The sequence below is a fragment of the Neovison vison genome, chromosome 1 (assembly GCF_020171115.1).
Source record: "Neovison vison isolate M4711 chromosome 1, ASM_NN_V1, whole genome shotgun sequence".
Taxonomy (NCBI): Eukaryota; Metazoa; Chordata; class Mammalia; order Carnivora; family Mustelidae; genus Neogale; species Neogale vison.
In genome coordinates this window covers 248541548-248568791 of record NC_058091.1, presented here as the reverse complement: position 1 = coordinate 248568791, position 27244 = coordinate 248541548, and the positions used below count along the sequence as shown (strand labels likewise).

The 27244-nt window shown below is 36.1% G+C and overlaps 1 protein-coding gene across 1 annotated transcript in view; it reads left to right on the top strand.

Annotated features, from left to right (window-relative positions):
• ADAMTS19 (ADAM metallopeptidase with thrombospondin type 1 motif 19) overlaps positions 1–27244 on the top strand; it is a 244146-nt gene that overhangs the window by 189109 nt on the left and 27793 nt on the right. The window contains exons 17-19 of the mRNA XM_044228322.1: positions 9159–9316; positions 13521–13674; positions 24172–24307. Of these exons, the coding sequence (XP_044084257.1) occupies positions 9159–9316; positions 13521–13674; positions 24172–24307 (448 nt within the window). The remainder of the gene's footprint in view (positions 1–9158; positions 9317–13520; positions 13675–24171; positions 24308–27244) is intronic.

Here is a 27244-nt window from a genome sequence, read left to right as displayed (position 1 = left end):
CATAAAGCACATTTCTTAAAGACCTCTTCAGGCACTGGAAGGAAGTTATTGAAAAATCATCTTTTTTCTGAAATAGCATAAGGAAAAATAGATTATTTCCTGGCAAGCTGATCATTCTTTAACAAATTAACTCATCTACATAAAGCTATATATTATCTCAAAGGGGACAATTAATTCCCCTAAAAGAATACAATTATTCTTTTTCATTACTCTCTGAGTTGTATTCCTATACATAATCATTATCTGTACTTCTGAATATCATGGCTCAATTGTTTTGTTAAAAATTAATGAGAAAGTCTAAAATGGGTAGGAGTTCAGATGGACTATACATTATAGCTTTACAAAATCATTATAGCTTAGGACATTTAAAAGCCTAAAAAAATAAAGGTCATATGGGCCCACTTACCTCGCCTGCAGTTTTGCATACAAACCACTATGGAAAAACTTTTCATTAAGAAAAATTTTAAATGTTGAGCAAATTAGAAGAGGAGGGAAAAAAACACATTTTAAAGTTACTTCTAAAATGAAAAGAAATTAAGGAACACTCACATGCTAAAAACAAAGTTAGAACAGGAAGCCAGTATATTAGCCTGACTGAAATCTCACTTATTATTAAACCTGGTGACCAGTTTAGATTTTGAGCTCCAAGGCAGACCGTGGACAGAAAACAAAGCCTGAGGCTTTATAAAGTAGAGGCTTGAACAAGAGACACCTACATAAAGCAAGTCCCCAAAGGACTACAAGCTCAGTGTGAAGGAGACATAGAAATGCATTTGCACCATAAAAGGAGAACGAAAGGAAATGTGTATGTATTAACTTTGGTACTCAGTGGAAGTAGAAAATGAACTTCTTTTAAGATTCCAAACCAAAAGCAAATGTTCTATGGCTTTATAGCACGAATTTACCCAAAGTCCAAAACTCCAAGACATTTATTTTAATGAATTACCAAGGGGGCAGGCATATACAAATTCAAATCCTTTTTGAAATAATGCACTTTCAAACCAGGCCTCAAAGGAATTTTATAAGGTTCAACAAATATAATTTTGTAGTAAAAAAATGTTCAGGAAAGACAAAAGGAAATAGATGCAGTAAAAATAAGGGAGAGCAGAATTAGATATGTATTTGGATCATATACAGAAAATACAAAAACAGTTAAGTTTTAAAATATGAAAAAGGGATTTAAAAATAAGAATAAACAAAATTGACTAAAAGACATAGTCAAATAACCAAATATAATTTTTAAAATTAAATTTTCAAAATTCAATCAGTAAGACTACAAGATTAGGAGAAAAATAACAGAAATACACAGCAAAAAGGAGAAAAGAAAGCATAAAATAAGATGGTATAAATAAAACAAAACATACCACAATCTTAAACATTTAAAAAATGTTTTTAACATTTAATCTTAAATCTTTAATCTTAAACATTTAAAAAATTTCTGTTTAAAATACAAAAATTATCAGATGGGTTTTAAAAATGTAACTCAGGTATATGGTGTTCATGTAAGATTCAAAAAAACTAAAAATCAAAGAATGGAAAACTATACTAGAAAAAATACAAACAAAAAGAATTCTGATAGAGCCAAAGTAATGTAAGTCAGAACTCACTGTTTTTAAAGAGTTTTTAAATCATTTTTGAGAGAGAGAGAGCACCAGAGCATACATGAGAGACCTGGGAGAGGGGCAGAGGGAGAAACAAGAAACTCCTTGCTGAGCAAGGAGCCAGATACAAGACTCAATCCTAGGACACTGAGATCATGACCTGAGCTGAAGGCAGATGCTTAACCAACTGAATTACCCAGGCACCCAAGTCAGAACTCATTTTAAAGGAAAATTCATTATTTGAGTTAAGAAGAAGTCACAGAATAATTAAAAAATAACTTAATTCCTCTTTAAGACATTATAATTTTAAAATCCTATGAACCCAGGAATTCAGCTTAAAAACTCTTAGGCAAAAATTGACAAAAATTGACAAATCTATTGTCATAGTGAAATCAAACATTAAAGAGGGGCATGAACTGACTTCCAACCAACATATTTAAATAACACAGAAAAAGATATTTTTGTGAGGGGCAAAAACTGAGCTTTAACTCCTACCTCTTATCATACACAACAATTAACTCAAAATGGATTGGAGATATACACAAAAAAGCTAAAACTCTAAAACTTCAAGCAAAAAACATAAGAGAGGGTTACCTGGGTGGCCCAGTTGTTTGAGGGTGTGGAACTCTTGGTTTCCACTCAGTTCATGATCTTGGATTTTTGGATCTAGTTCCCACATGGGGCTCCAGGCTTGGTCAGGAGTCTACTTGAGATTCTCTCTCCCTCTCCTTCTGCCCCAACCCCTCACCACTCAATGCTCTGAAGCTTGCACTCACTCTCTCTCTCTCTCTCAAATAAATAAATAAATGAATAAAATTTTCTAAAAAAAAATGAGAGAAAACCTTCAAGACATTGTGGGTGGCAAAGATATCTTTACAATAGATGTACAAAAATACCGACCCCTTTACCCAAAAATGAATGTGTTTAAGTTAATCAAAAGTGGAACTATTGCTCATTAAAGGACACCATTAAGAAAATTAAAACGCGGGGCACCTGGGTGGCTCAGTGGGTTAGAGCCTCTGCCTTCGGCTCGGGTCATGGTCCCAGGGTCCTGGGATTGAGCCCCGCATTGGGCTCTCTGCTTAGCAGGGAGCCTGCTTCCCACCCCCCCCTGCCTGCCTCTCTGCCTACTTGTGATCTCTGTCTGTCAAATAAATTTAAAAAAAAAAAAAAAGAAGAAAATTAAAATGCAAATCATAGTATCAGAAAAATATTTGCAAAAATACTTATCTTTTTAAAAAACTTGTCTGTAAATTATATAAAAATGTAATTTTCCTGAACATCTAATAGATACCAATAAATGTTCTTAATTAATGTATTACTTATAAAGGAAACAATATGATATAGGTATTTATATTTATTATCCATCTTAAAAATTATTTTTAGTACATTTAAAGAACTCTTTCAACTATCTCAGCTTTCTTCATGCATTTTGATGCTCTCTTTCATACTTAGGATTGTATGGTTACATAATAAGTTTTAAATGTCATTTAGAATTTTACATTTAAAGTAATTAAAATTTAAATGGCATTTTTTTTAAATCTTTTTTTATCTCTGGAACTATCCCTTGTCCTGAAGTCCATGCTATCTGATACTGAAACAGCCAATACATGCTTTTTATAACTAGTGTCTCGTGCTTAATTTTTCCCATCCTTTTAGGTTTAATCTACCTATGTTTTATTTTTAAAGTGCGTTCTTCTAAATTGAATAGAGTGGGGTCTTTTTCCCCCCCTCTGGCCTGATAGTCTCTCTCTTTTAACCAATATCCTTAATGTATTTAAACATAATATAGTTATGTATATATTGAATTATTTTCTGTTTTCTATCCCTTTTTAATCCTTTTTCCCTATGTCTCTGTCTTCTCTTGGACTGAGGGTTTTTTTTTTTGGTTTTGTTTTTGTTTTTTTAATAAACATTCCACTTAATCTCTTATTTGCCTGTTGGCTGTATATAGCTCTTTTATACTTAAATGGCCAGTTTAGGATTTACAGTATGCATTTTTAACTTATTACAGTCTCTTTTCGAATTATATGATGCCATTTTGCAGGTAATCTGAGTTCCTTAAAAGTGTATTTCCCTTTACCTGCTTCTCTTACTTTGTGCTATTATGCATATTTCAACATTTCATATAGTCACTTTTTTTTTCATATGTCTTAATCACCAAAATAAGTTGTAATCATTTTTGCTTTAAAGTCAATCATCCTATAAAGAACTTATTAATTAAAAAAATATTTATGGGGTGCCTGGGTGGCTCAGTGGGTTAAGCCGCTGCCTTCAGCTCAGGTCATGATCTCAGGGTCCTGGGATCGAGTCCTGCATTGGGCTCTCTGCTCAGCAGGGAGCCTGCTTCCCCCTCTCTCTCTCTGCCTGCCTCTCTGCCTACTTGTGATCTCTCTCTGTCAAATAAATAAATAAAATCTTTAAAAAATATATATATTTATGTATCTGTAACCAACATTCTTCATGCCCTCACATAATCCACCATTTCCTCCTGGAGCCATGTTCTTTCAGCCTGAACAATGTCCTTTCACATTTCTTGTAGAGCATATCTGCTGGCGCTAAAATTCTCATATTTTGTTTTACTGACAGTGTATTTGTTTTTCCTCCCTATCTGAAGGATCTTTTCACTAGATATAGAATTCTATATTTTGTTTGCTTATGCTTTTTTTTTTTCTCACTTTGAAGGTAATGTTTCATTGTCTTCTGGCTTCTATTAGTTCTGACAGTATATCCAGAAAATTGGTAATCTTTTTTCCCTTTATATATAAAGTGCCTTTTGAAGATTTAAGATTATTCTCCTAATCATTGGATTCTAGCAGTTTGATTATGATGTGGTTTGGTGATCTTTCCTTGCACTTTTCTTTCTTGGATCCCATTGTATTGATTAACACAGTAAGTTTATGGTTTTCATCAACTTTGGAAAAATTGAGGGCATTATGTCTTCAAATAACTTTTTTGCCTACTCCCTGTTCTCTGGGATTCCAGTTTCATTTGTATGAGTCTACCAGGTATTTCCTGTGAGTCACTGATGCTCTGTTCATTTTTTTAAAAGATTTTATATATTTCTTTGATAGAGAGAGAGTACAAGCACGGGGAGGGAGAAGAAGGCTCCCTACTGAGCAGGGAGCCTGATGCAGGGTTCAATCCCAGAACCCTGGGATCATGACCTGAGCTGAAGGAAGACATTTTAAAGAACTGAGCAACCCAGGTGCCCCAACTCTGTTTATCTTTTCAGCCTTTGTTTTTCTTTCTGCATTCCATGTAGTTCTAGTCTATCAACTTCCCATCAAGTTCACGGAGTTATTTTGCAATCTCTAATCAGCCCTGAGGCCAATTTAATGAATTTATTGTTTCAGATATTTTATATTTCTATTCTGAGGAATTTGATTTGCTTATTTTCTTGTAGTTTCTACTTTTCTCTTTAATATTATAGGTTTTTCTTTAAATTCTTGTGCATACTGATTATATATATAAATAAAATAGCTTTTTTAAAGTCATGGTCTGCTGATTTCATCATCTGTGGTATTTCTGGGTCTCATTTTATTGACAGATTTTTTTTTTTTTTGCCTGATTATGGGTCACGTTTTCAGAACTTTTTCATATATCTAGTAATTTTTTGGTTGGGTGCTGGACACTGTTAATGTGAGAGTGCTAGATGACTATTGTTTTTATTTACTGTTGAGCTTCATTTTGTTGGCTTCATTTTGTTCTTTTTATTTACTGTTGAGCTTCATTAATTGCAGATCAGCTTAAGTTCTTGAAGCTTTTGTGAAGCCTTTGTTGGGCTGGATCTCGAGTAGCCTTTATTCTAAGACTAGTCCAACATCACTTCTAATATGCACATTTTTATTTTATTTTTTTTAGGTACTCCACTGAAGTCTCTGTTGTATGTTCAGTAGGATCTATCCTCTCTGAATAGAACTCGTATGTCTTCTAACCCTACATGAGCTCCAGACATTGTATAGTTTCCAGGCTCAATGTAATTGCTCTTTTCCCAGCCTTGAAAAGTCTCACCACACTTATTCACAGATTGGTATTTAGCCACAGGCTCAAAGGAGCACCTTTGGGGATTTTTAGAGATTGTCTCTGTGCAGCTTCCTCTTCTCCACTATTCCAGAAAACAGATTCCAGATGCCTCAGGCAATTTGAACTCTGTTCTCTGTGTAGTCATCTTACTGAAGTCCTCATTGTCTGTGCTCTGCTTGAGTTCCCACTCCCTGTGGCTTGGTCTGGTAAATATCTTCAGGCAGAAAGTCAAGCAATTTAAGACATCACATTTGTTCTCCTTCTCTTGGGGACCTCAGTTCTCTCGCTGTTGTCCAGTGTTAGATAACAGTTGTATCCTACACTGTTCGGTTTTCTCATTATTTTAATTGCGAGAGATAGTATAGTTCCACTTTTTATGGTATGACCAGAAACAGGTTTTCTAAAAACACATTTTTATATTAATGGATTAAAAACAAAAACATAGAACAAGAAAAAAACAGTGTATTGGTTCTTCTTCATGTGCTATTAAGCTTATAAATTATGTGAGTTTTCAGGTACATATGTGTATGCCATTTGGGGGGAAATACTGAATTCCAGAAATATTGATTGAATCTAAACATTATACTATAGCCATCCCCAGAAGGTTTTTTTATTAGAAGGCAATTTTATTAGAGATTTTCAGGAAATATTCCTTTATAATTGTGTCCTGAGTATATGTTGAAACACAGAAAAAATATGGAATTATACTGGCCACCGTTACAAATCTAGACCAAAAAGATTTCTTAAAACATTTGATAGATTTCAGAGAAATACAATGAAATATTTTACCTTTTAGGCAAAATCACTTTTTTTCATCAGTTTAGCATTATCTGATGTATATCCGTTTGTATGTAGTAAAAGCTATTCTCAAAGTGTTACATTTTCTGTCAACATATTACCACCTCAAGTTTAAAATTCAACTTAAAAATGAATACTAGGGGTTCCTGGGTGGCTCAGTGGGTTAAGCTGCTGCCTTCGGCTCAGGTCATGATCTCAGGGTCCTGGGATCGAGCCCCGCATCGGGCTCTCTGCTCCGCAGGGAGCCTGCTTCCTCCTCTCTCTCCCTGCCTGCCTCTCTGCCTACTTGTGATCTCTCTGTCAAATAAATAAATAAACCTTTAAAAAAAAAATGAATACTAATATATTTTTCATAAATCTGAAAATACACATACTTAGTATTTTATTAAAACATTATGCTTTATGTGCAGTACCTGGAGATCTTTTTTGGTAGAAATTAAGATTGATAAGGTAAAATTTCAATAATTTTATGAATATGTTACTTATAATAATGGGAATATCAGCCCCAGAAAAATCCCTCAGTGGACCAGAAACACTATAATAAACCATTAATAATTTATTTTATTAATTTAAATTTTAAAACACAAATGACTAATAAGCAAATGAAAAATATCTTTAACCTTAGTAGCAATTAGACAAGTTTTTTTTAACCTACATAGTTCATAATTTAATTCCTAGTATTTTTTCCTCACACGTGTTCTTTTGCTAGTCTTTCCCTTTGCACTATTGTCATACCCCCGTTTTCTCATCCGATAAGCCCTACGTCATACCTGACACTTCTTTCACCTGCAACAACAAGTCATCACATTTTATCAATTTCACTCCTAAATGCCTCTTTATATTTTTCTCCAGTACCTGAATCCAAGCTACCGTTACTTTCTGTTGGGTTACAATGATCTCCTGTCTTTGCTATCCAAATTTACCCCACATGCAGTCCATGTCTATACACTATTGTTCAAAAACTTTCATAGCTTTGTATTTTTTCTTAGGGAAAAAAGCCCTAAAAGTATGAACAAGGTCCATAAGATCTAGTGATCCCTTACTTCTCCAGCCTCATCTCATCATGATTCACTTCGGTACATCTGGTGTCCTGCACACTTGCTCTCTGATTCTCACCAAGCTGTGACCTTTAAGACCTTCCCATTTGTAGCTCCCTCAGTCCTGAATATTCTCTCTCCAATTTCTCTTTTGCCCTGGCTTCCAGCCTCAGGAAATGATGTCGTTCAAAGTTTTTCTTCATTCTTCCCACACAGGTTCCAGCAAATTCCAGTTAGATTATAAATTCCATAAAACCAGAAAACATATTTATAATTGTTAATTTTGGAAGGTCCAAGGACTTTGAGTATTTCCTACTTTATACCTTATAGGTTAATAAGTAATTATTCAGTCATGATGAAATGTTTTACATGAAAAAGTGGCTTCTAAGAAGGTATTCAAAAATGGTACTCTCAATGACTGTTATTATGCAAGCCTGTATTGGTGCAACCTTTGTGAAAATCAATTTGAGATTGTTTTTTCAGTCTTTAAATGTTCTATTTATTTGGCTCTGTAATTCCAAATCTGGGAATCTATCCAAGGGAAATAATCAGATACACATAGAGCTAGTATACAGTGTATTTATCTGAGCATTATCTATAATATAAAAACTGGGAAACCTTCAAATAGTCAATAAATGGAGATTAGCTTTGATGATATTTAGGAAGATTTACTGGCTTCAGTTTTCAAAATATTTTGATAGCATTATGACATAAAAATCCTCATGTAGATGTATCTTAGAATGAGAATTCACTTATATGGAAGAGCCTGGAAGTTTAAATTAGGCAAATAAAATCATTTGAAACAAAGTAAGAAGGAATCCTTAGTTTAAAATGGTAATTTTGACATCTCACTTCCTTGTCATGAATCTTATTTAAATAGTAGCAGAGATGAGATCAAAGAAAAGAGAAAAAATTCATGTAGGTAAACAAAGTTATTCCATAAAATCCCGTTTAAGTGAGGGCTGTTTATAGATGAGAATTAGCATTTATCTTCCATTCTTGTGAATCACAAACATGATATTCCAGGGTCCTGAGTTTTGTTTATAAAACAAACACATTTTATGTTTGAATTGTTTTGTAATGAAAATAAGTCTGTCATCCTGATTTGTTTGCTAACTAACATACTTTTTAATGACCTTTCTTTAATCACTTTTTCGGGTGGCATGACACACAGAGAATATATAGTGTCAACATCCTTCATAGGATTACCACATAGACAACAGACACACAGAGTCTTTTTTTTTTTTTTTTAAGTTTTTATTCCTAGGTAATCTCTACACCCAAAGTGGAGTTCAAACTCACCACCCCAAGATCACGAGTCATGCTTTCCCGACTGCACCAGCCAGGTGGACACTATGGCTTAAGACATAGTCTTAAGATAATAGTTTGTTAAAGAACAAATCATTATGCGGGCAGAATACGGGTTACAGATGTCACATGTCCAAAGGAGGTTGGAAGAGGCCACAAAAAACGTGGTACCATAGCTGTAGACAGTGCCAGGAGGGAAGGTGAGCTCATGGCATGTGCTCCAACTGTGTTCTTCCCTTTGGAGGAGATGCCTCATGTCTTACACCGGGGAGTGTTAACCTGTTAGCTTAGAAATAAGTGAACTGCTTCTACTAAATCATGGGAAGTGGATATTGATTAATGATGCTAACTTGTTCAGCTGTCGTAATATTTTTGAACCTCTTTCTAGCTCTACGAGACGCTGGAAAGCAGTCTATTAATAGTGACTGGAAGATTGAGCACTCAGGAGCTTTCAACTTAGCAGGCACTACTGTCCATTATGTAAGACGAGGCCTCTGGGAGAAGATCTCTGCCAAAGGACCTACTACGTCACCTTTACACCTCCTGGTATGAAGGGATCAATGATAATATTGCATAATCAACTTCCATGTCCAAAGCCATTCCCACTGTACCTTCTCTGATCTTTTTTCCAAGTTTGAATTGTCAGGTAGACATTTAAAATCATTGAAGGGGGAGGGGCGTTTAGGTTTTCATTTTAATGTGTTTTAAATCATGATGTCAAAACCAGAAGTTATTGCAAGAAGGGCAAGACATTTTAGGGAATTAATTCACAGACTCAGAGTAGAAGGGAATTGTCAGGCAACAAGGAGCCCATTTTTTTCTAGAAGAGCAGTTTTGTCAGCAGCGTCTTCATGACTCACTAGCAAGAGCAGGTGTCTGTAAAGACAGTGTTATATACTCTGATAGCTCATAGCATTTCAAGCATCCATGGCATGGGCATTTTCTAAATCTGCATAAAATGCCTTTGATAAAATGATACCTTCCCTGGGAAAAGCTTTGGTAAACTTACCTAACAACATATCCGATTTCCCTCTTTTGTTTTCTCACTGGGTGCATTGATTCCAGCAAAGAAGGATGAAAGTTGGAATCTTCGGGATGATACCCCTTCACTGTGTAGTAGAAGAGTAGGTATGAGGCAGGACAAAGAATGAAGGAAGCGGAGCAGTGAGGCTCTGCCTCCAAGCTGGTGGCGGGTTCCTCTGCTCCTCTTGACCTTGAACTTTGCAGTCCGCAGTAATGGCTCAGGAGCCTGAGGGCTGACTGCACAGCTGGCATGTTCCCCATCCTAGTGGCAGAGTCTGAAATTCAGACACTTCAACACCTCCTTAAGTCCACACATAAAAACAACTCTAAAACACGATCAACTGACTGTTTATTTGGAGTGTGGTGTGCCACATTATTTAATATCACTGCACAATTCGAGTTGAATTTGTCTTCAATTGGAGACATCTGTGTTGCTGGTCTGGGAGCCAGAGTTCAAATCACATATCAGCCCATTTGCTTTTCCTGCTTTCTGAATGTGCCTGCAGATCACCTAGGGTTCTTATTAAAATGCACATTCTGATTCGTTTGGTCTGGGAGGGACCCGAGATCTGCATTTCTAACCAGCTCCCAGTTGATGTCACTACTGTCGACCACATTTCAGATCACAGTTTTTTTATAGAACTGTGTTCGTGGGCCTGACTGACAGGAATGAAGGGAGCAAAGGGAGATGCATGGGAACCTTCTGCTCCAAATCTTCATCATAATGATAATACATCCCATTCGCTGAACACTGAGCCAGAGACTGTTCATGAGCATTCATGACAGCATTCAGTCCTCACGGAAACCCTGTGTGCTGTGTATTATTATTTCTCCAGTGTACAGATTAAAAAAAAAAAAAAAAAATCCCAGCATGAAAAAGTTAAGTAATGTGCATAGTGTCTCCCAGGAAGTTATTTAGCTGTGAATAAACCAGGTGTTAATCAGTCCTTTATGCTGCCTCTCCTGATGGAAAGCTCAGATCTAAGTTCTTTACTGTAGACAACGTGGGATCCTAAGTATACACATATTTCAATAATTGTGTTCTTCATCTCCTCACGGTTCCTTTGGATCCTATTCCTTGATTTGAACTGGAAACTCCACTCTGTGCCTTGTGCCATCTGGAGAAAGAAAAAAAAAAAATACTAAACAAACATTGTATGACCAATATTTGGCTCTTTCCATGATTGGGTCACTTACAATAACAACATTATCAACAACAATCATATTTTTAAGGATGGGGTTAGCAGAGAAGGCCTTCGGGTGACCTGCCTTATATGAATGTAACCTACATTTTTTTTTTTTAATGGAACAAGATGGGAGCTCTTTATGGTGCCTCTAATTCAAAATCTTTATACAGTATGTGAGACCTCAGTGCTGGGCCGGGGAGTCTCCTTGCTGCAGAATCCTTAATCTGACTGGTAATTACCAAGGTTTTTCCTGGAAGCATGAAGCATAATTAAAATCAGTGAACTATGTCTAAAAGAAGGCATCTATGTGACCTGGATTTATTCAGTAATCCAAGGGAAACTGCACTTCTAAGATATTTTTCGTTAATGACTATTACAGATTGAAAGCCGGTACTGAACTTTGAAAGGCAATACCTTTCGCTGCCATGTTTCACTGTGTGCCCCTCCACGGTAACACGGTCACACTTTCCTTCTTGCAGAGCTCTACTGCCAAAGTCGAATGGTTTAAGAAAGAGCTAATGATTTTGTGGCCAATATCTTTATTTGAAGTGGCGTTAGGTATTCAAGGACAATCTAAAGTTCTATCAATGAAAAGGTAGTTTTTCAAGGAAAAATAGACGTGTTTTCATTAAGTTAAAGAAGTTGGCAAATAGCTATAATTTATGTCCTTTTTATCAATTTAAAAACTATGTAATAGTCTGGTTATGTCCATAAATGAGATAAGTCAATCTCTGTCTCTCTCTTTTTTAACTTATTTAGCTGGAGGTCGTTTATAACTGGCAACATCAAATGAGATATTTAAGGCCAAAATAAGCACTGTGATGTACTTAGAATTAGTACCCCAGTATGTTATATATATGTGAATTTGAAAACTATTATTTTTATTGTTGATAGAGCTGATTTACAGTTCCATTATATTAGTTCCCAAATCCACATATAAAAATATATATCTTAGCATTTCTGTTGATATATTGAGCAGAGTATTGAGATAAAGAAGCAAAGAAAACTAACCCTGTATTCATGTCCTGTTTTCCACACTGAGCATTAACGAAGAATTACCTGTCATTATAACAACCTTGATGGTGGGGTGCCTGGGTGGCTCAGTGGATTAAGCCTCTGCCTTCAGCTCAGCTCATGATATCAGAGTCCTGGGATTGAGCCCCACATCGGGCTCTTTGCTCAGTGGGGAACCTGCTTCCCCGCTTCCTGCCTCCCTTTCTGCCTACTTGTGATCTCTTTCTCTGTCAAATAAATAAATAAAATCTTAAAAAAAAAAAAAAACTACCTTAATAGAGGTTTATGTCAAACAAAGTTTTTTTTTTTTTTTAAAGATTATTTATTTATTTATTTGAGAGAGAGAGAGAGAATGAGAGAGAGGGGGGAGTGTCGGAGGGAGCAGACTCCCTGCCTAGCAGGGAGCCCAATGCGGAACTCAATCCCTGGATTCCAGGATCATGACCTGAGCCAAAGGCAGTTGCTTACCCAACTGAGTCACCCAGGTGCCCCTCAAAGTTCTTGAAAAATTTAAATCTAGATATGTTTTTATGCATGATATTGTATTACATAGATTGCTTTCCTGAATCCTCAGATTCATAGAAGTGAAATAGTCCATGGCATTGTTTGACATGTTTTCTGCAAATGTGTTTATAAAGAAACATACATTCTCATTTGTTCTTTCGTTTAAAATGAATATACTTCAGGCATTATTTCTTTCACTTAAAATAGATCTGATTATTACCCATGCATTCCTAAGCTTGGCTCTGGGTACCAGGGGACAGCAAAACAGACACAGTCCCTGCTATGGGTTAGTGCATTGTGGCCCAAAGTTCAGTCATTCTCAGATACTTTTCATGGTTTATCGCATTTTGGACATATGTGTACGTAACTGTACCATTGTTAAGTTAGTATTTAACAGTTCATTTGAACATAAATTTCTTTTCAAATGAAATGATCTTTCCTACAAATGGAAAATTAATAATCTTGCCAAAACTGAAAGTTAACAGTAAGCAACCTGGTAAAATATCATTGTCCTCTGGTCAGTTAGATGTTCTCCACCTTCTGGAGAGTGAAGTGATTCACACAGCCTTGTATCCTCTTCCTCTACTGACACACGGACTCACTATCCATGGTGCTGTTTTATGAGTGGAAAGGCTACATTTGATGTTAGATTGTGGGTTATATCTTGATGTTAGATAGGATAGATAATCCTTTCCTCTCTAGTAAAGTCATTGTCGACATGTATCATACTTTGGGAAACTGCCTGGTTCGTTCATCAACTTGAAAAACCATGACCTGGTATCTCCGACCTCATTCAAGTGGGCCATTTGTCACAATGTCTTTAGCTCAGAGGTTAAATGTGTAACTCCAGTCTTTGCAGAAGTATGTCACTTTGAAGATTTCAGTAATGTCACAATTCTACACATAAAAGGAGCATGCACACCATGCAACAAACATTTTAAGGTATCCATATCCTTGGTATTATACTTCACATTGTCTATGCTCTCTAACCTTGCTGCCTTTATCATTTTCGCTTATTATAGGTGCTGCTTTTTCAGGACCAGAATTACGGTCTTCACTATGAATACACTATCCCATCAGACCCTCTTCCAGAGAATCAGAGCTCAAAAGCACCTGAACCTCTTTTCATGTGGACACACACAGGCTGGGAAGATTGTGATGCCACATGTGGAGGAGGTGAGGGATTTTCCAGCATTTATCTTATCAAAACAGCAGCTATTTTCTGATTAATCCTTGATCATTAAGGCACATTTGCAACTCCTTGTCTGAAATTCCATACTCCTTAAAGGATTGGAAACTGAAAGTTTTTTGTGACAAATGTGGTGCCTAAATGCCTGAACTGTGTATGAATTAAGTTAAAGAAAGTCCATTTACAGTTAATCACTGCATTATTTGCATAAATATTAATGTATTGGTTTATAGGGGCTGCTCAAGGCACCACACAGTATATATGTCCTTTTATATCTACTTTCTGTATTAACTTTTTATTTTTATAGAATCTTCAAAGTTCTAACTTCCAGATACATCTACCTACAAGAATTATAGCTCTGCAGTAAAAACAAAGGTGCTATGAAAGAGTAACATCGGGCTTGCTTCTGTGCCATTTGCATACTTAGTTTGAAAAGACAGAGCACCTGAAGAAAATAATTTAATGCCCCTTGTTCCTCCATTTTGATTCTTCAAAAGTGTCCATCAGCTATTTTCAATAAATAGAGATGTATCCTGAAATCTCACTCAAAGATTTTAGATTTTTTTTTATTAGAAGTTAGCAGGTAAATAAAACCAAATTGCTTCAGCATAAAACGTGAGATTAGCAAATCATTTAATTCTGGAGTCCCAGAGATTAAACAGATCATCACTTACTCTCAGAACCAGTTAGGTCAAGGCAAGATCTCAGGGCATGGGGCTCCCAGCTTGCCTTTTTATCACATATGTCAGCAGCATAGTACTTCATTTGTGTTTTGCACTTAATAACAGACTTTTCATAGCTCTTGAGTAATAACTTCCTTCTAAAATCATTTTAAAATATTTACATATTGAAAATTATTTTTTAAATATTATATATTATATATAACATATATATAATATAAACTAGTTTTATAACATATATGTAACATATTGTATGTATGTATATGTTTATATTATGTTGCACAATATATACATAATAGATACGCAATGTACATATATATGTTACATGTATATTATATATACAGGTTTATAATACATAAATAATATAAACAAACTAGTATATATAGTATATAATATAAATAACATATAATTATATAATGTATACATATATCATGTATTGTACATATACATATATACATATAATATATAAGATATAAGATAACAATATATAATATAAACTAGTATATATAATATATAATATAAACTCATAACACATGTCTGTATATATAACAAAAACAAACTAGTTTATATTACACACATTATATATTATATGTTTATATTATATATTTATGTATGATATATATTGTTTATATACATGTATAATATACACATATATAATGTGTAAATATAATGTATGTGTATAATATAAACTAGTTTGTACAGAAGTGGAATATCAGTTTTGTTCTCTAGGCAAAGAAACTATTGATACACATACCCTAAGTGTGCTGTAGCAAGGGGGGGAAAGAGTACACAGTAGACTAGTGTTTGGGGAAGAGTGTTTGGGGAAAATGAAACAGAAAATATACAGTATAAGTAAGTAACACAGTATAAAATTGTGATGATAAAAATTAAGCAAGAGTGAGAAATAAATATGGGTTGGGAGTTGGGAGAGGGTAGGTGCAGAATATAATGATCCGAAAGGTCTCAATGAGGAGATCACACTGATTTGAAATCTGCAGCGAATGCGGATGGGCACCATCTATGAGGGTATCTGGTGAGAGCGAGTCCCAGGCAAAGGCTCTGAGGCAGGAGTAAAGCAAGGAGTAGTAAGAGTGTTAGTATGACCTTCCTTTATTGAGTGATGTGAGATACCATTGGAGGATTTGAATAAAGGAGTGATTTGTTCTGGTTTTATGTTTTTAAAAGTTATTTCCATTTCTGCATTGAGAGTAGATGGAAAAAAGAGAAGAGTAGAAGTAAAGAGATCAGTTAAGAAGTTACTACCGCAGTCCAAGAAAGAGGTGATTGTAGTCTGACCCCATTGTTAGCAGAGGAGGTGGGGGAAGTGGTCAGGTTCTGTATATTTTTGAAAGTAGAACTAATAGAATATGTTGAAAGACTAGATGTGGAGTGTGAGAGAAAGAAAGATGCCAGGGATTGACTGTGATGGTTTTGGCCAAGCAACTGGTAGGATGGAGTCACCATCACCTTACCTAGGAAAGCCTGTGGGACAGCAAGATTAGGAAAGAGTTTGATTTCCAACAGAACTTTGAGATCCCTTTTGGACATCTAAGTGTGATCAAGTATGATCTATAAGTTAAGTAGCTAAGAGAGAAGGTCAGAGATAGAAAATATATGGATGATATTTTCAAACACTGAGACTAAATCAGGTCACATAAGAAGTGAGTGAAAAAAAAGAGAAGCTACTAAAGGATTGAGCCTTGGAACACTCTACCGTTTAGACTTCAGAGAGAGAAGAAACCAGCAAAGCAGATTAAAATGAGTAGCCACCAACACAGGAGAGGCAGGCAGAAGAGAATGCTTTCCTGTAAAGCAAGAGAGAAAGTATTATAAGAAGGAAGGAATGATCATCTCCATCAAAAACTTTAAAGTCAAAAATAATGTGGACTGAAAATTGACTATTACATTTAAATATATTTATTATATTTTAAAATGTGTTTATTGCATTTAAATACCTTTATTGTAAGATTTATTTATTTATTTTTAGATTTATTTATCATATCTAAATATATTTATTAGATCTATTATATTTGAAATGTAGAGGTCAATGATGACCTTGTCAAAAATAATTTTAATGAAGCTTTTGCCTCAAAAAGATGAAATGAAGTGGATTCAAAAGAAAATTGAGAGAAGGAGAGTGTATAGGACACACTTCGCTCCGAGGATATAGAGTAATTACAGCAGAAGGATGTCAAAATTACTCTAGCAGTTTTTAAAAAATGTTATCTGTCATCCTTTCCATGGTGACATTTTCAAAGGCCAGGTTTCTCTTGGGCCCCCATATTGCCAAGTGATATGGGAATCCTCTGCTTTCCTGTCTCCTCCTCCTAAGCCTCGCAAACACCCTCAGAGTCCTGTTCTTCACTGATGCCAGAGGCCATTTGACTTAGGGGGTCCTGCTTCACATCCTCTATTTAAATAAAAAACGAAAACACAAATGGAAACAAACACATTTAAAATTAAAATCTTGGGCGACTAGGTGGCTAGGTTGGTTAAGTGTCTGCCTTCAGCTCAGGTCCTGACCCCGGGGTCCTGAGATAGAACTCCGCATCAAGCTTACTGCTCAGTGAGTCTGCTTCTCCCTTTCCCTCTCCCTGCTGCTCCCCCTTCTTGTGCTCTCTCTCTCTCTGTGTCAAATAAATAAATAAAATCTTTAAAAATAAATAGATAAAATGAAAATGAAAATCCATATGGTTAGAATTTTCTTTTTAATATAACTGAGACAAGAAAGACCAGCCCCCATCCAATGGTGGGCTGTGGGGAAATGGAGTGATAAAAAGGTTGAGTTCTTGGTATAGCACTGAAAGGCAATTATCTGTTTGTATTTAAAGTCTAGACAGGAAAATGTTTGCCCCATAAATTTTGTTTGCCTCGTTTTTTTCTTGCTTTTGTAATTGCTGTCTAATAGGAGCTACATTAGAAGTAAACATACAGAATTTATCAATCTTCATTTTGAACAAACAAATTTGGGGGATTCACATTTTTTTCCCAAAAATCACATTATTTACAACGTAGAATATGTTTTTCCAGTTGCCAAACTTTAATGAACAAAGGTTTGCTATAAATTTTTTAAGTTCCAGAGTCAGAAGGGCTTTTAGATAGTTTGAAGCATAACTGCTTAATTATTAACACAAGAAAATTTAAATGCATACAGATTCAGTGACTTCTCAAGGCCACATACTCAGTGTGGGTAGAGGTCACGTTAGAATCCAGGACTCCTAACTTCAAATCATCTCTCCTCCTCACGCCTCATACTTCCTTCAAAGCAGTTTAGAGGCTTCATGTCATTTCTTTTCACAAAATAGGGCATGTTCCTTAGAGATCATATAAATTTTGTTTGGATTCAGAGAGATGTTTTATTTCATCTGTTTGATAAAAATTTAGATATGTCCCTATTTTTTATTTCAAATGGGTTATTTTGTAAAATAGTCCTAATTAGACACAACCTTTATATGATTTGCACTTGAATAGACCTTCTCTTTCAAATCTGTTCCATTGTGTTTAGTCAACAGTTTTCAATTATCTCTGACAATATTAATAGGGTACACACTCCTTTCAGTGCCAAAATATTTCTGGGCTTTTGGATATTATTTTCCTTTGCAGTTCATAAATAAAGCGGATGAACAGGATTTCGAGAACCACATCACTTCTAACTTCATATTGTCCATTTTATAGCCAGAGTTTGTAATCTTTCAGCATATACATGAATTCGAGGAAAGTGAGTTCAAAGCACAGAACACTGGAAACAGATTTATACAAAATTTATCTTCAACAGCAGAGAGGAATAATGGCACTATTTTTTTTAAAGATTTTATTTACTTATTTGACAGAGAGAGAGAAAGAATGAGATCACAAGTAGGCAGAGAAGCAGGCAGAGGGGGAGGGGGAAGCAGGGGATGTGGGGCTTGATCCCAGGACCCTTGGATCATGACCTGAGCTGAAAGCAGAGGCTTAACCCACTGAGCCACCCAGGCACTCCATATCAGCACTATTTTACTTCACAAGACTATATGAAGCAAGAGCAAATAAAATACCACACAGCAGTATAAGATTTCAATGTTTGACATGTTATTTTTTTGGATTCTGTTGTAAGGCATAGACTGCCTGCAATAAGTGGGAAAAAGAAATTTTTTTAAAAGATACCTACTCTCATGTAGCTAAATTTTTATTGTAATAATCTTTAACATCAGAATGGCAAACTCTTTTAGAATGAAAAGCCGAACTAAAGTTAATTCACTGCATTTGAATTAGTTTTATTAGTATCAGTTATTGTAAGATATGAAAAAGCCTTTCAGAAGGAATATTTTTAAATATCGAATGGAGGTTGATGATCTTAGGAAAATTTTTCCAACAGTATAACATATGCAATCTTTTTGGCACTGTCTTCTCACATTCTAATGATAGTTTTAGAATGATTTGAAAGGATATATATCATTCCGTATTTTAGCATTGGCCATTTAAATTAGTCCTTTTACTTTCAAATGGCTTAAAATGTATTTGGGAAATAAATATTTATTTTGCATTGGTGTTCTAAAGCATCTAAAAACTCTTTGAAGGGATGTTTTAAATTTATTTTGGCACCTCAGAAGTATGGTTCACCGGATAAAGTTCTTTTTGACATGAAAGACCTGTTTTAAGTGATCCTGGTCTTCAGAGGCATTTAAAACTTATCATTTCATGGTATCTGAGTGTCGTGCGTTGAATTAGCGTTTCACAGTACAGCATATAGTAACTGTATTACTCTAGAGTTTATTTTGAGCTGGTGAAGAGATTAGTGATATAAACCTAGAGTAAGAGACCCAAAATTCAGTAATCTTTTTTGAAATAAATGAATAGCATGCTTCTAGGAAATCTAAATAGATACAGTTTGAAAAGGGAAGAAATAAGCCAACATCCCACATTCTTCCCTTTAGTCCAGACCCAACCAGCTGAAGACCCTCACTTTGTTGGCCTTATATTGTGATATCCTTTAGACATGGGTTTCCTTGTGCATGAACAGATTCTAAGGAGGATCCAAGCCTTTAGGTCCAAGATGAGGGGACATATCCGAGGAGGACACACCCCCTATCATTTTGCCAGCACGGTTTGTTTCCATTGTCCATTTTAAAGGCATATTGCCATTGCCTACACCATAATAAACATTATTACCTGATGAAAATGCACCAAAATATATTTTTTCTCCACATTATTTCATTTCAGTAATATTTAATACAGTTTTAAATTCTACTTTCTTTAATAAGAACATTTTTATATTAATGCAAACTCTTTATAAACTTGAGTTTTAATATGTACCTAATTCATTAGCTGAAAATGCCATAGATAACTATCCCCTGTAATTGGTCATTTGTTTTGCAAATGGTTTTCACCATTTTAGGAAATAGTCTTGACATGAACCTCTTAGAACAGAAAGCACTTTGGCCTTGACTTACATTCTTGTACTTCACTCGTTGATTCCTTTACCAATGCCTTCTATGCATTCACTATTTCTGAGTGGCCCAATGATGAGTGCTTTCTGCTTTTAGAAGATTCACTGTTCATTTAGTAGGCATCAGCTAATAATAAAGTCACTGTGCAGAGTGATATGGGAAGATGTAGAAATTATTCCAGGGATATGCATACATGCAAAGGCACTGAGGTTTATGAGAGTGTTTATTTCTAGTGTTCAAAATATGAGGATCAAGGAATGAGAGATACTTTGGCCCTTTTTTCACTTATTTATAGAAAGAAGTTAGTGCATGAAGATTCCTGAGTGTTATGCTAGCACTCGAGTGAAATTTGTCTTGAAAGTTATGGGATACTATTAAACTGTTTATGTGCATGAAAATGATAAGGTCAGGTGGGGTTATATATTGGGTGTTGTAAACAATACAAAATAAAAATATTTTCACTAAAAAGGATGAAATAGTAATTTAACATTAAACCTAAGTCCTGAGGGAAAATTTTTATAGAAATATCAAAAAAAATGGCTAAGAATTATATGGCATGCATAATTTTGGAAGACGTCCAAGTTAAAATATGTATGCTTTAAAAAAACCTGCATTTTACATATTTCTAGGAAGTGCTCAGAAAAAAGCCCATCATCCTCATTAAAAAACAGTTACTTGGGTTTCACTTATTTGCTGGCTATTGTTAGTTTGATAGAAAATAAAGAAATACATAATTCGAGGGAAAATTATAAAGACAAATGAATATATATATAGTCTTCATCCTATAGAGGTTCAGAATTTTATTTAAAATTTGTGGTGTCCATTAAGATAGAGGGGATTTCAATGCTGTCTATTGAAACAATGAACACACTCCCAAGAACATGTTTCTGTATTTATGATGCCAGTTTGAGAAATGTGATCTACGTGGCTAGAACATATTTTTATTAAAAATATCCATTTCTTGGGGTTAAATACAGAGCACAGAAAAAAATAACAGCTTTATCTGAGACTGGAAAAGAAGGCACCCCATCTCTAATATCTAGTCTTCATCAAGTATCTTCAGAGAACAACAAAAGAGTCAATGCATAAAAATCACCCTTCGTTTTCAGATTGTGCCCATTACTCGATAATGAGACCAATTGCATAATGGTTATGTTCTTTTATTCCTAATTGTATTCAGAACATCAAAACTGATTTCCCCAATACTTATTTAATGGGAATGACCCTGAGGTGAAGTTAATTGCCATAAAGCAAATAATACACTGTCAACAGCATGCAGCTACTCCTGGTTCAGGCAGAAAGCCAGTACTTCATCACTCTCTGCCCGTCCCTAGGTTCCACAATATTGGATGCATTGTAAATACTGCTCCTAGATGCTAGAAAGGAAATTTCCTGTGTTGGCTGGAACATAAAATATATAAAAGAAAAAAGTCAAACAATAACATTTCCATATGTCTTTATAATCTAGTTGTATTTTCATAGGCATGGTGTGCCTGTAGATGGGCAATAGGTTTCGTCCCTCCAATTCTGTTGTTTTCATTCAATGAAATTTTTAAAAAGTAGAGCCAGGCTTATCCTATCAGCTAAAACATGTGTGATGTGAACTTCCTTGCTACACTGTGGATGGAGAAGTTCCAATTCACAATCAGATGCCTCTCTACTTTCTTAGAACACCAAGGTGATTCCTGAAACAACACAGGTATCTGTGTCTCTTTTGACATATCAACACTTACACTTAAAAGGATTTTTTTCAAGAGCTTAACATGTTAGCTCTAGGGTAGTAACCAAAGTTATATATTTTCATTAAAAAATGCTGTGTAATTAGTCCTGAGTTATTCACCTCATGACTACCTATATGTTCAGCAAAACGTTTCTGGATAATGTCTGTTGGTCATTTTTTGTAGTGTAGTTGGCAGGAAAACCACTATTTAAGTTAGTTTAGGCAATTCCATCTATAATGCAAAAGAGTGTTTTATGAACTGGAAGGTGTTAAATTAGATGTTAGAGCTAACATTTATATTTGATGAGAATAATGCATATGTTAATCCTCCTTTAAAGTAGGCATCATCAGAATGTAGAAGTTGTACTGAACATCTGTTAACATTATAAAGAATTTTTACAATATCTATTTAGTATGTGCACTGGGTCATAAGGGAGCCCCTGGAATGTAGGAAACTAGGAGGAAGTTAACCAAAATCCTGGTCCCAATTTTTTACACTTAAGTAACTCATTACCTCGTGAGGCTGGTTTTTCTCTGTGAAAGAATTAACATAAGCCTTGTCTGTTTTTTCTGCAGTTTATTTAAAAACTGAAATTGGTAGGTATTGAACACTTCTTATGCGTAAAATTTAATGCCACACTCCTCCCCTTCTTGACAGACCAGGGAAGAACCTGGGCAGCCCCTAAGTATTTACCCCGGGCATGAAATGTGGCCTCTTCTCTGCCAGTTCCCATCAGCTTGCCTGACTGTGTGGGGTGCACAGAGCAGGCTTAGAGGACTTCCAAGCGGAGATGTTCATTTACGTAAGCAACTAGCCATAAAGTCCTACAATTCAGCCTCCGTTCTTTTTGCCAATCTGGGAAAAGACCCTTTACCTACCTGGAACTCTGTTGTCTCAGTTGAGCACCCATAGAATAAGTTGCATTGCACCAGACCTGGAATTCTCCATATAGGGCATAATTGGCCAACATTGTGCTGCCTGTGCTAGAAGATACAACTGAAGATAAAACTAAGTGGTTTCAATAACATAGTATGCAATAATCAGAGTTATGATTATTAGTTACTACACACACATGGCGAGGAAGAAAGAAAGGAGAGAGGTAGTCATTTTTTTGTAGGCTACAAATTGTCCTGGGACTGTGCCCCAGTGTTGTTGAGCGGCAAAGGAAGGAAAGGTCCTAAACCTATACCTGCTCTTCTGCCTTCTTCACCCTGTTGCTTCTTCCCATCCCCCATTCAGGTCAGAGCAGAAGATACATAAAAACTATTCAAAGTAGCCCTCTCTCTACATTTTCTTTCCTTCTTTCTTGACACCAGCCTTCCCGCTCTGTTAATTAGATGACAGAGTGACTTCTCTGCTACCAGCCCCGGCTGTGATATTTGGCACAACCGGCATGAATACTCTGAGCTTCCTAATTATCATGGCATGGCAGTCATCGGACCCTAACTAATGGCCTTGCAGAAGAGACCCAAAAGACTTGTGATTATTTTCCTAGTCCTTCATGACCCATCTGGCTTTAAAATTGTTTGTTGATTTAATTACTTCATAATGCCAATCAGTTAAATTAGATTATGAAATCTTATATAGATATTTAGACTCTTGTAGAGAAAGAGAATTAGCACATGTGTAATAGGCTCTTTAGGTGGAAGATAAAAATCTTGTCAAGTAAGTGTACATAAAGCACCCAGATAAAAATAAATACACCATGCAAGTCATCATTTTTACCTCCTGTAATCAGAGTTTATCCTAACAAAGTAGAAAAGCCATTTTTTTGAAATCTGGTGAAAAATACCAGGAGTCCCATGGCTTTTCTTAGAGCATGTCACAATAAACAGGGAATGAGGATTTCTAGAATGTGCTGTCATGAAGGCATACAGGTTGCAAATTACAGCTTTCCACCACTTAATGCTAAAAGATGGCATAGTCCTTACTAACAAATTTAATTAATGTCTTGGCAACTTATGCTGCCACAATCCCTTGGGAATATAAAACTTGTTATTTATTATTTTTATTTTTTTAAGATTTATTTGTTTATATTAGAGAGAGCATGCACGCACATGTGCCAGCTGCGGAAGGGCAGAGGGAGAGGGAATGAGAGAATCTCCAGCAGATTCTGTTCTGAGTGCAGAGCCTGACAAAGGGCTTGATCCCAGGACCTTGAGATCATGACCCTGAAATCAAGAGTTGGACACTTGGGGCACCAGGGTGGCTCAGTGGGTTAAAGTCTATGCCTTCTGGTCAGGTTATGATCCCAGGGTTCTGGGATCGAGTCCTGCATTGGGCTTTCTGCTCAGCAGGGAGCCTGCTTCCCCACCCCCACCTGCCTGTCTCTCTGCCTACTTGTGATCTCTGTCAAATAAATAAAATCTTAAAAAAAAAAATGAAGAGTCAGACACTCAACCGACTGAGCCACTCAGATTCTCTGCCACTTAATTTCTAATGAGGAAAAAATAACCATTTATCTTCCTTAAGCCTAGAGATATATTTTTATGTAAATGATAAGTAATATATTCATCAATCTAACTTAAAATTCCTTCTGAAGTCTGAAAATTACAACAAGCCTATGCATATCCTCTAAACCATTTACATAAAGACCTATAATTTCTTTTTGTGGTTTTTTTGTTGTTGTTGTTTGTTTGTTTGTTTGCTCTTTGCAGGAGAAAGGAAGACAACGGTGTCTTGCACAAAAATTATGAACAAAAACATCAGCATCGTGGACAGCAAGAAGTGCAAATACTTAACCAAGCCTGAGCCACAGATTCGCAAGTGCCATGAACAGCCGTGCCAAACAAGGTAACCGTGTCCCACCCACTGTGAAAGCTCCACGTGACCACTCAGTTACTAGCATTCAAAACATACTCAAAATATTAACAAACTCACTTTTTCCTAAAGACAGTGCAAAGGAATATGTACCACAATTCAGGGTTTTAGACAGGCAAGGTCTAGGAAAGACAGATCATTGCCTGAATGGAAAGAGAATAAAAGCAGCAAGGCAAGCTAGGATTTCCCTCCACTTTCATTGTGTTCTCCACAGCGTGAAAACAACTAAGTGGGACAGATGAGGTATAATTAAAATTATGTGATAATCTGTTGGTCACTTCTTCAAAAATCTGTTACGGGTTGAATTTAACTAGTTGTTCTCCAGTTCTTTGAAATGATGTGTTAGAACTTGCCAAGGATGATATATACCAAAGCAGAACTGGCTCGGACCCAGACCCTCCCAGGACACCAGGGACAGTGTCGTCCTCCTGGTTCCCGAGGCTGCCTCCTCACTTTCTCTCCCAGAGCTCCCAGTCTGACTGCACCATTCCTGACCTCTGTCCACTGGATTCCCATGCTGGGTCCTAGTTACAGAACAGTCAGCTGTTTTGGTCTTCTGTGACTTCCGCAATGAGTATAAGATTACAAAGTAGGCAAGAAACTCTTGAGTAGGAAGTAAGATGGGAATGCTGAGCAGCTGAAAATGGTGTAGAAAGACGACTATGCCTTAGTAACCTGCAGAAACGAGGAAACCCGAGGCTAATTTGGAAGTGAGCTAGGGGCAAGACTGCTTGGAGTGGTTCCCATCATAGGGCTCCTTGAAAATCCATGTGCTTCATATAAAAATTAATGGGCTTCAGTGGGACTGACCCCAGCGTCAAAAGTCCTAAAAGCTTTCAGAGATAGAATAATGAAAAGAGTATGAGCCTGCATTCATTCCTCTAGAATCTAGGGGTAGGGACGTCTGTTGAGTCTTGACACTCAGAGATCTGTTTAGGCTCGGTGAGTAAGACTGTAGTAGTGAGTTCCCAGGGAGCCACACAAAGACTGAGCTCCTCTCTCAATGGCTCCTGCCTTGGAATTGCAGTGGATTTGCCTGTCCTGCATCTCAGATGTGCAAAGAATCTGTAGCTTTGTGCTCATTTGTAACTAATAGAATATTCTTTCTGACGCTCTACCACAGTGAGTAAGTATAGAGGGAGGAGGAACAAAGTTGCCAATTGACTATATTTAAACCTTTCTGTCTTAATCTCTTTGGGAATTAGTGTCATCCAGGCTAATGCTGGGTTCTTCTGGCTTCCCGGTCCCCTCTGCCCTCCCCACCTCTGATGTAGCACTGATCCTAAGTTCCCTTTGTTTCTGGTTTATTGCAAAACTCAGTTTTTAAGCCCTTCAGATCCAGCTCATGCTATGTTAATGAGAGCTTAAAAGAATTTGGAAAATCCTTTCTTCCTCTCCAATGCTGAAATTCCAAGGCTTGTTTTTCTATAGATTTGGTGTATTTAAGGTAACAAAAGCTGATTATCAACTTTTTCTTTCCTTTGTGTTCCTACTCCAATATTCTTGTCCCTCCCCAGCCCCCCTGTCCTTCTAAGGAACAGGGCAGAAGAATGATATGTGAAAGGATGTTCAAAAAGATAAAAGCACATTAGCAGACTCTTAGTAATGTTATTCCCATTCCACCTACCTCGCTGTCTGCTTTTTGGCTAACTTCATAAGTAAAATGAACTAATTAAGCTTTTTTCTAAGGCGATGTAGTAATCAACAGGAAAAGTGATGTAGGGAATTATTGGTACCTGCAGTCAGATCTTTGACTCCTTTCTGTTCAGGGCTGGAGAGATTTAAAAGCAGGGTTTTGGCCTTTGCCCCATCAGCTAAAGAACCAGGATCATTTTTGTTCTTACCATTCCTAAGAATTATCTTTTTCTTTATCTCTTTTAATAGATATTAAAATGCTAATTTATCTTGTGTTAAACAATTTGCTAAAATATTTCAAAACACCATTTGTTTCATATACCATATAATTTTTCCATTTGGAGGAAAGAGCATTGCCTTTTTCTGATTTATCAGGAATCCTGGAGGACTTGGATTTGAGGACTAGAGCATATTTGTCACTTCCTAACTTGGTCTGTAGAGGATCAGAATGTACAATACACACCATTTATTGTTCATCACTGACCTCAACTATCTTGTGGGAAACTGCCTTGCTAATATTAGACTTGGTAAAATGAATAGTTTTGAAAGGTCACTACATTTCTGAGTGAGAAATTTTTGCAGCTGGACACTGGATGTCTTTTTTGTTAGAGATTATTATCTTCCTTCTCTTGGAAAAGAAGTCAATATATTGCAAACCACCAAGAAGCAATGTCAGTGAGGTTAACTAAAATACTGAAAAGTAAGAAATGGACATGAGCAATTATTAGGGCTCATGGAGGAAAACTTTCTGTGACTTATTGGCATAACATAACCTTTAGTTTTCCTGCCTCTTCTTTTTCCCTACCCTAGCAAGAAACATTCTTACTTCCATTTGTATTGAAAAAGTCATTAAGTAGACTGATGGGACTCTATGTGCCAAATACAAAATATATCAATGCACTAGTAAATAGCTTTGGAAGAAGGAATCTTAAAGATAAGAAAATGGGATAATTCCAAATTAGATTAATTCTAAAATACAAAGGGCTTTATTGGAATATGTTTTACATTCTATGCTTATTTTTGAGGAACTTTCACAAGGAATGGAAAAAGCAACTTTTGGGGCACCTGGATGGCTCAGTGGAGTAAGTGTCCCACTCTTGGTTTCTGTTCAGGTCAAGACCTCAGGGCCATGTGGTAGAGCCTCATACTGGGCTCCATGCTCAGCTCTAAGTTTACTAGAGACTATCTCCCTGTTCCCACCCTGCTCCCCCTGGCTCATGCTTGTATGCACAAGCTCTCTCTCTTTCTCTCTCTCTCAAATAAATAAATAAATAA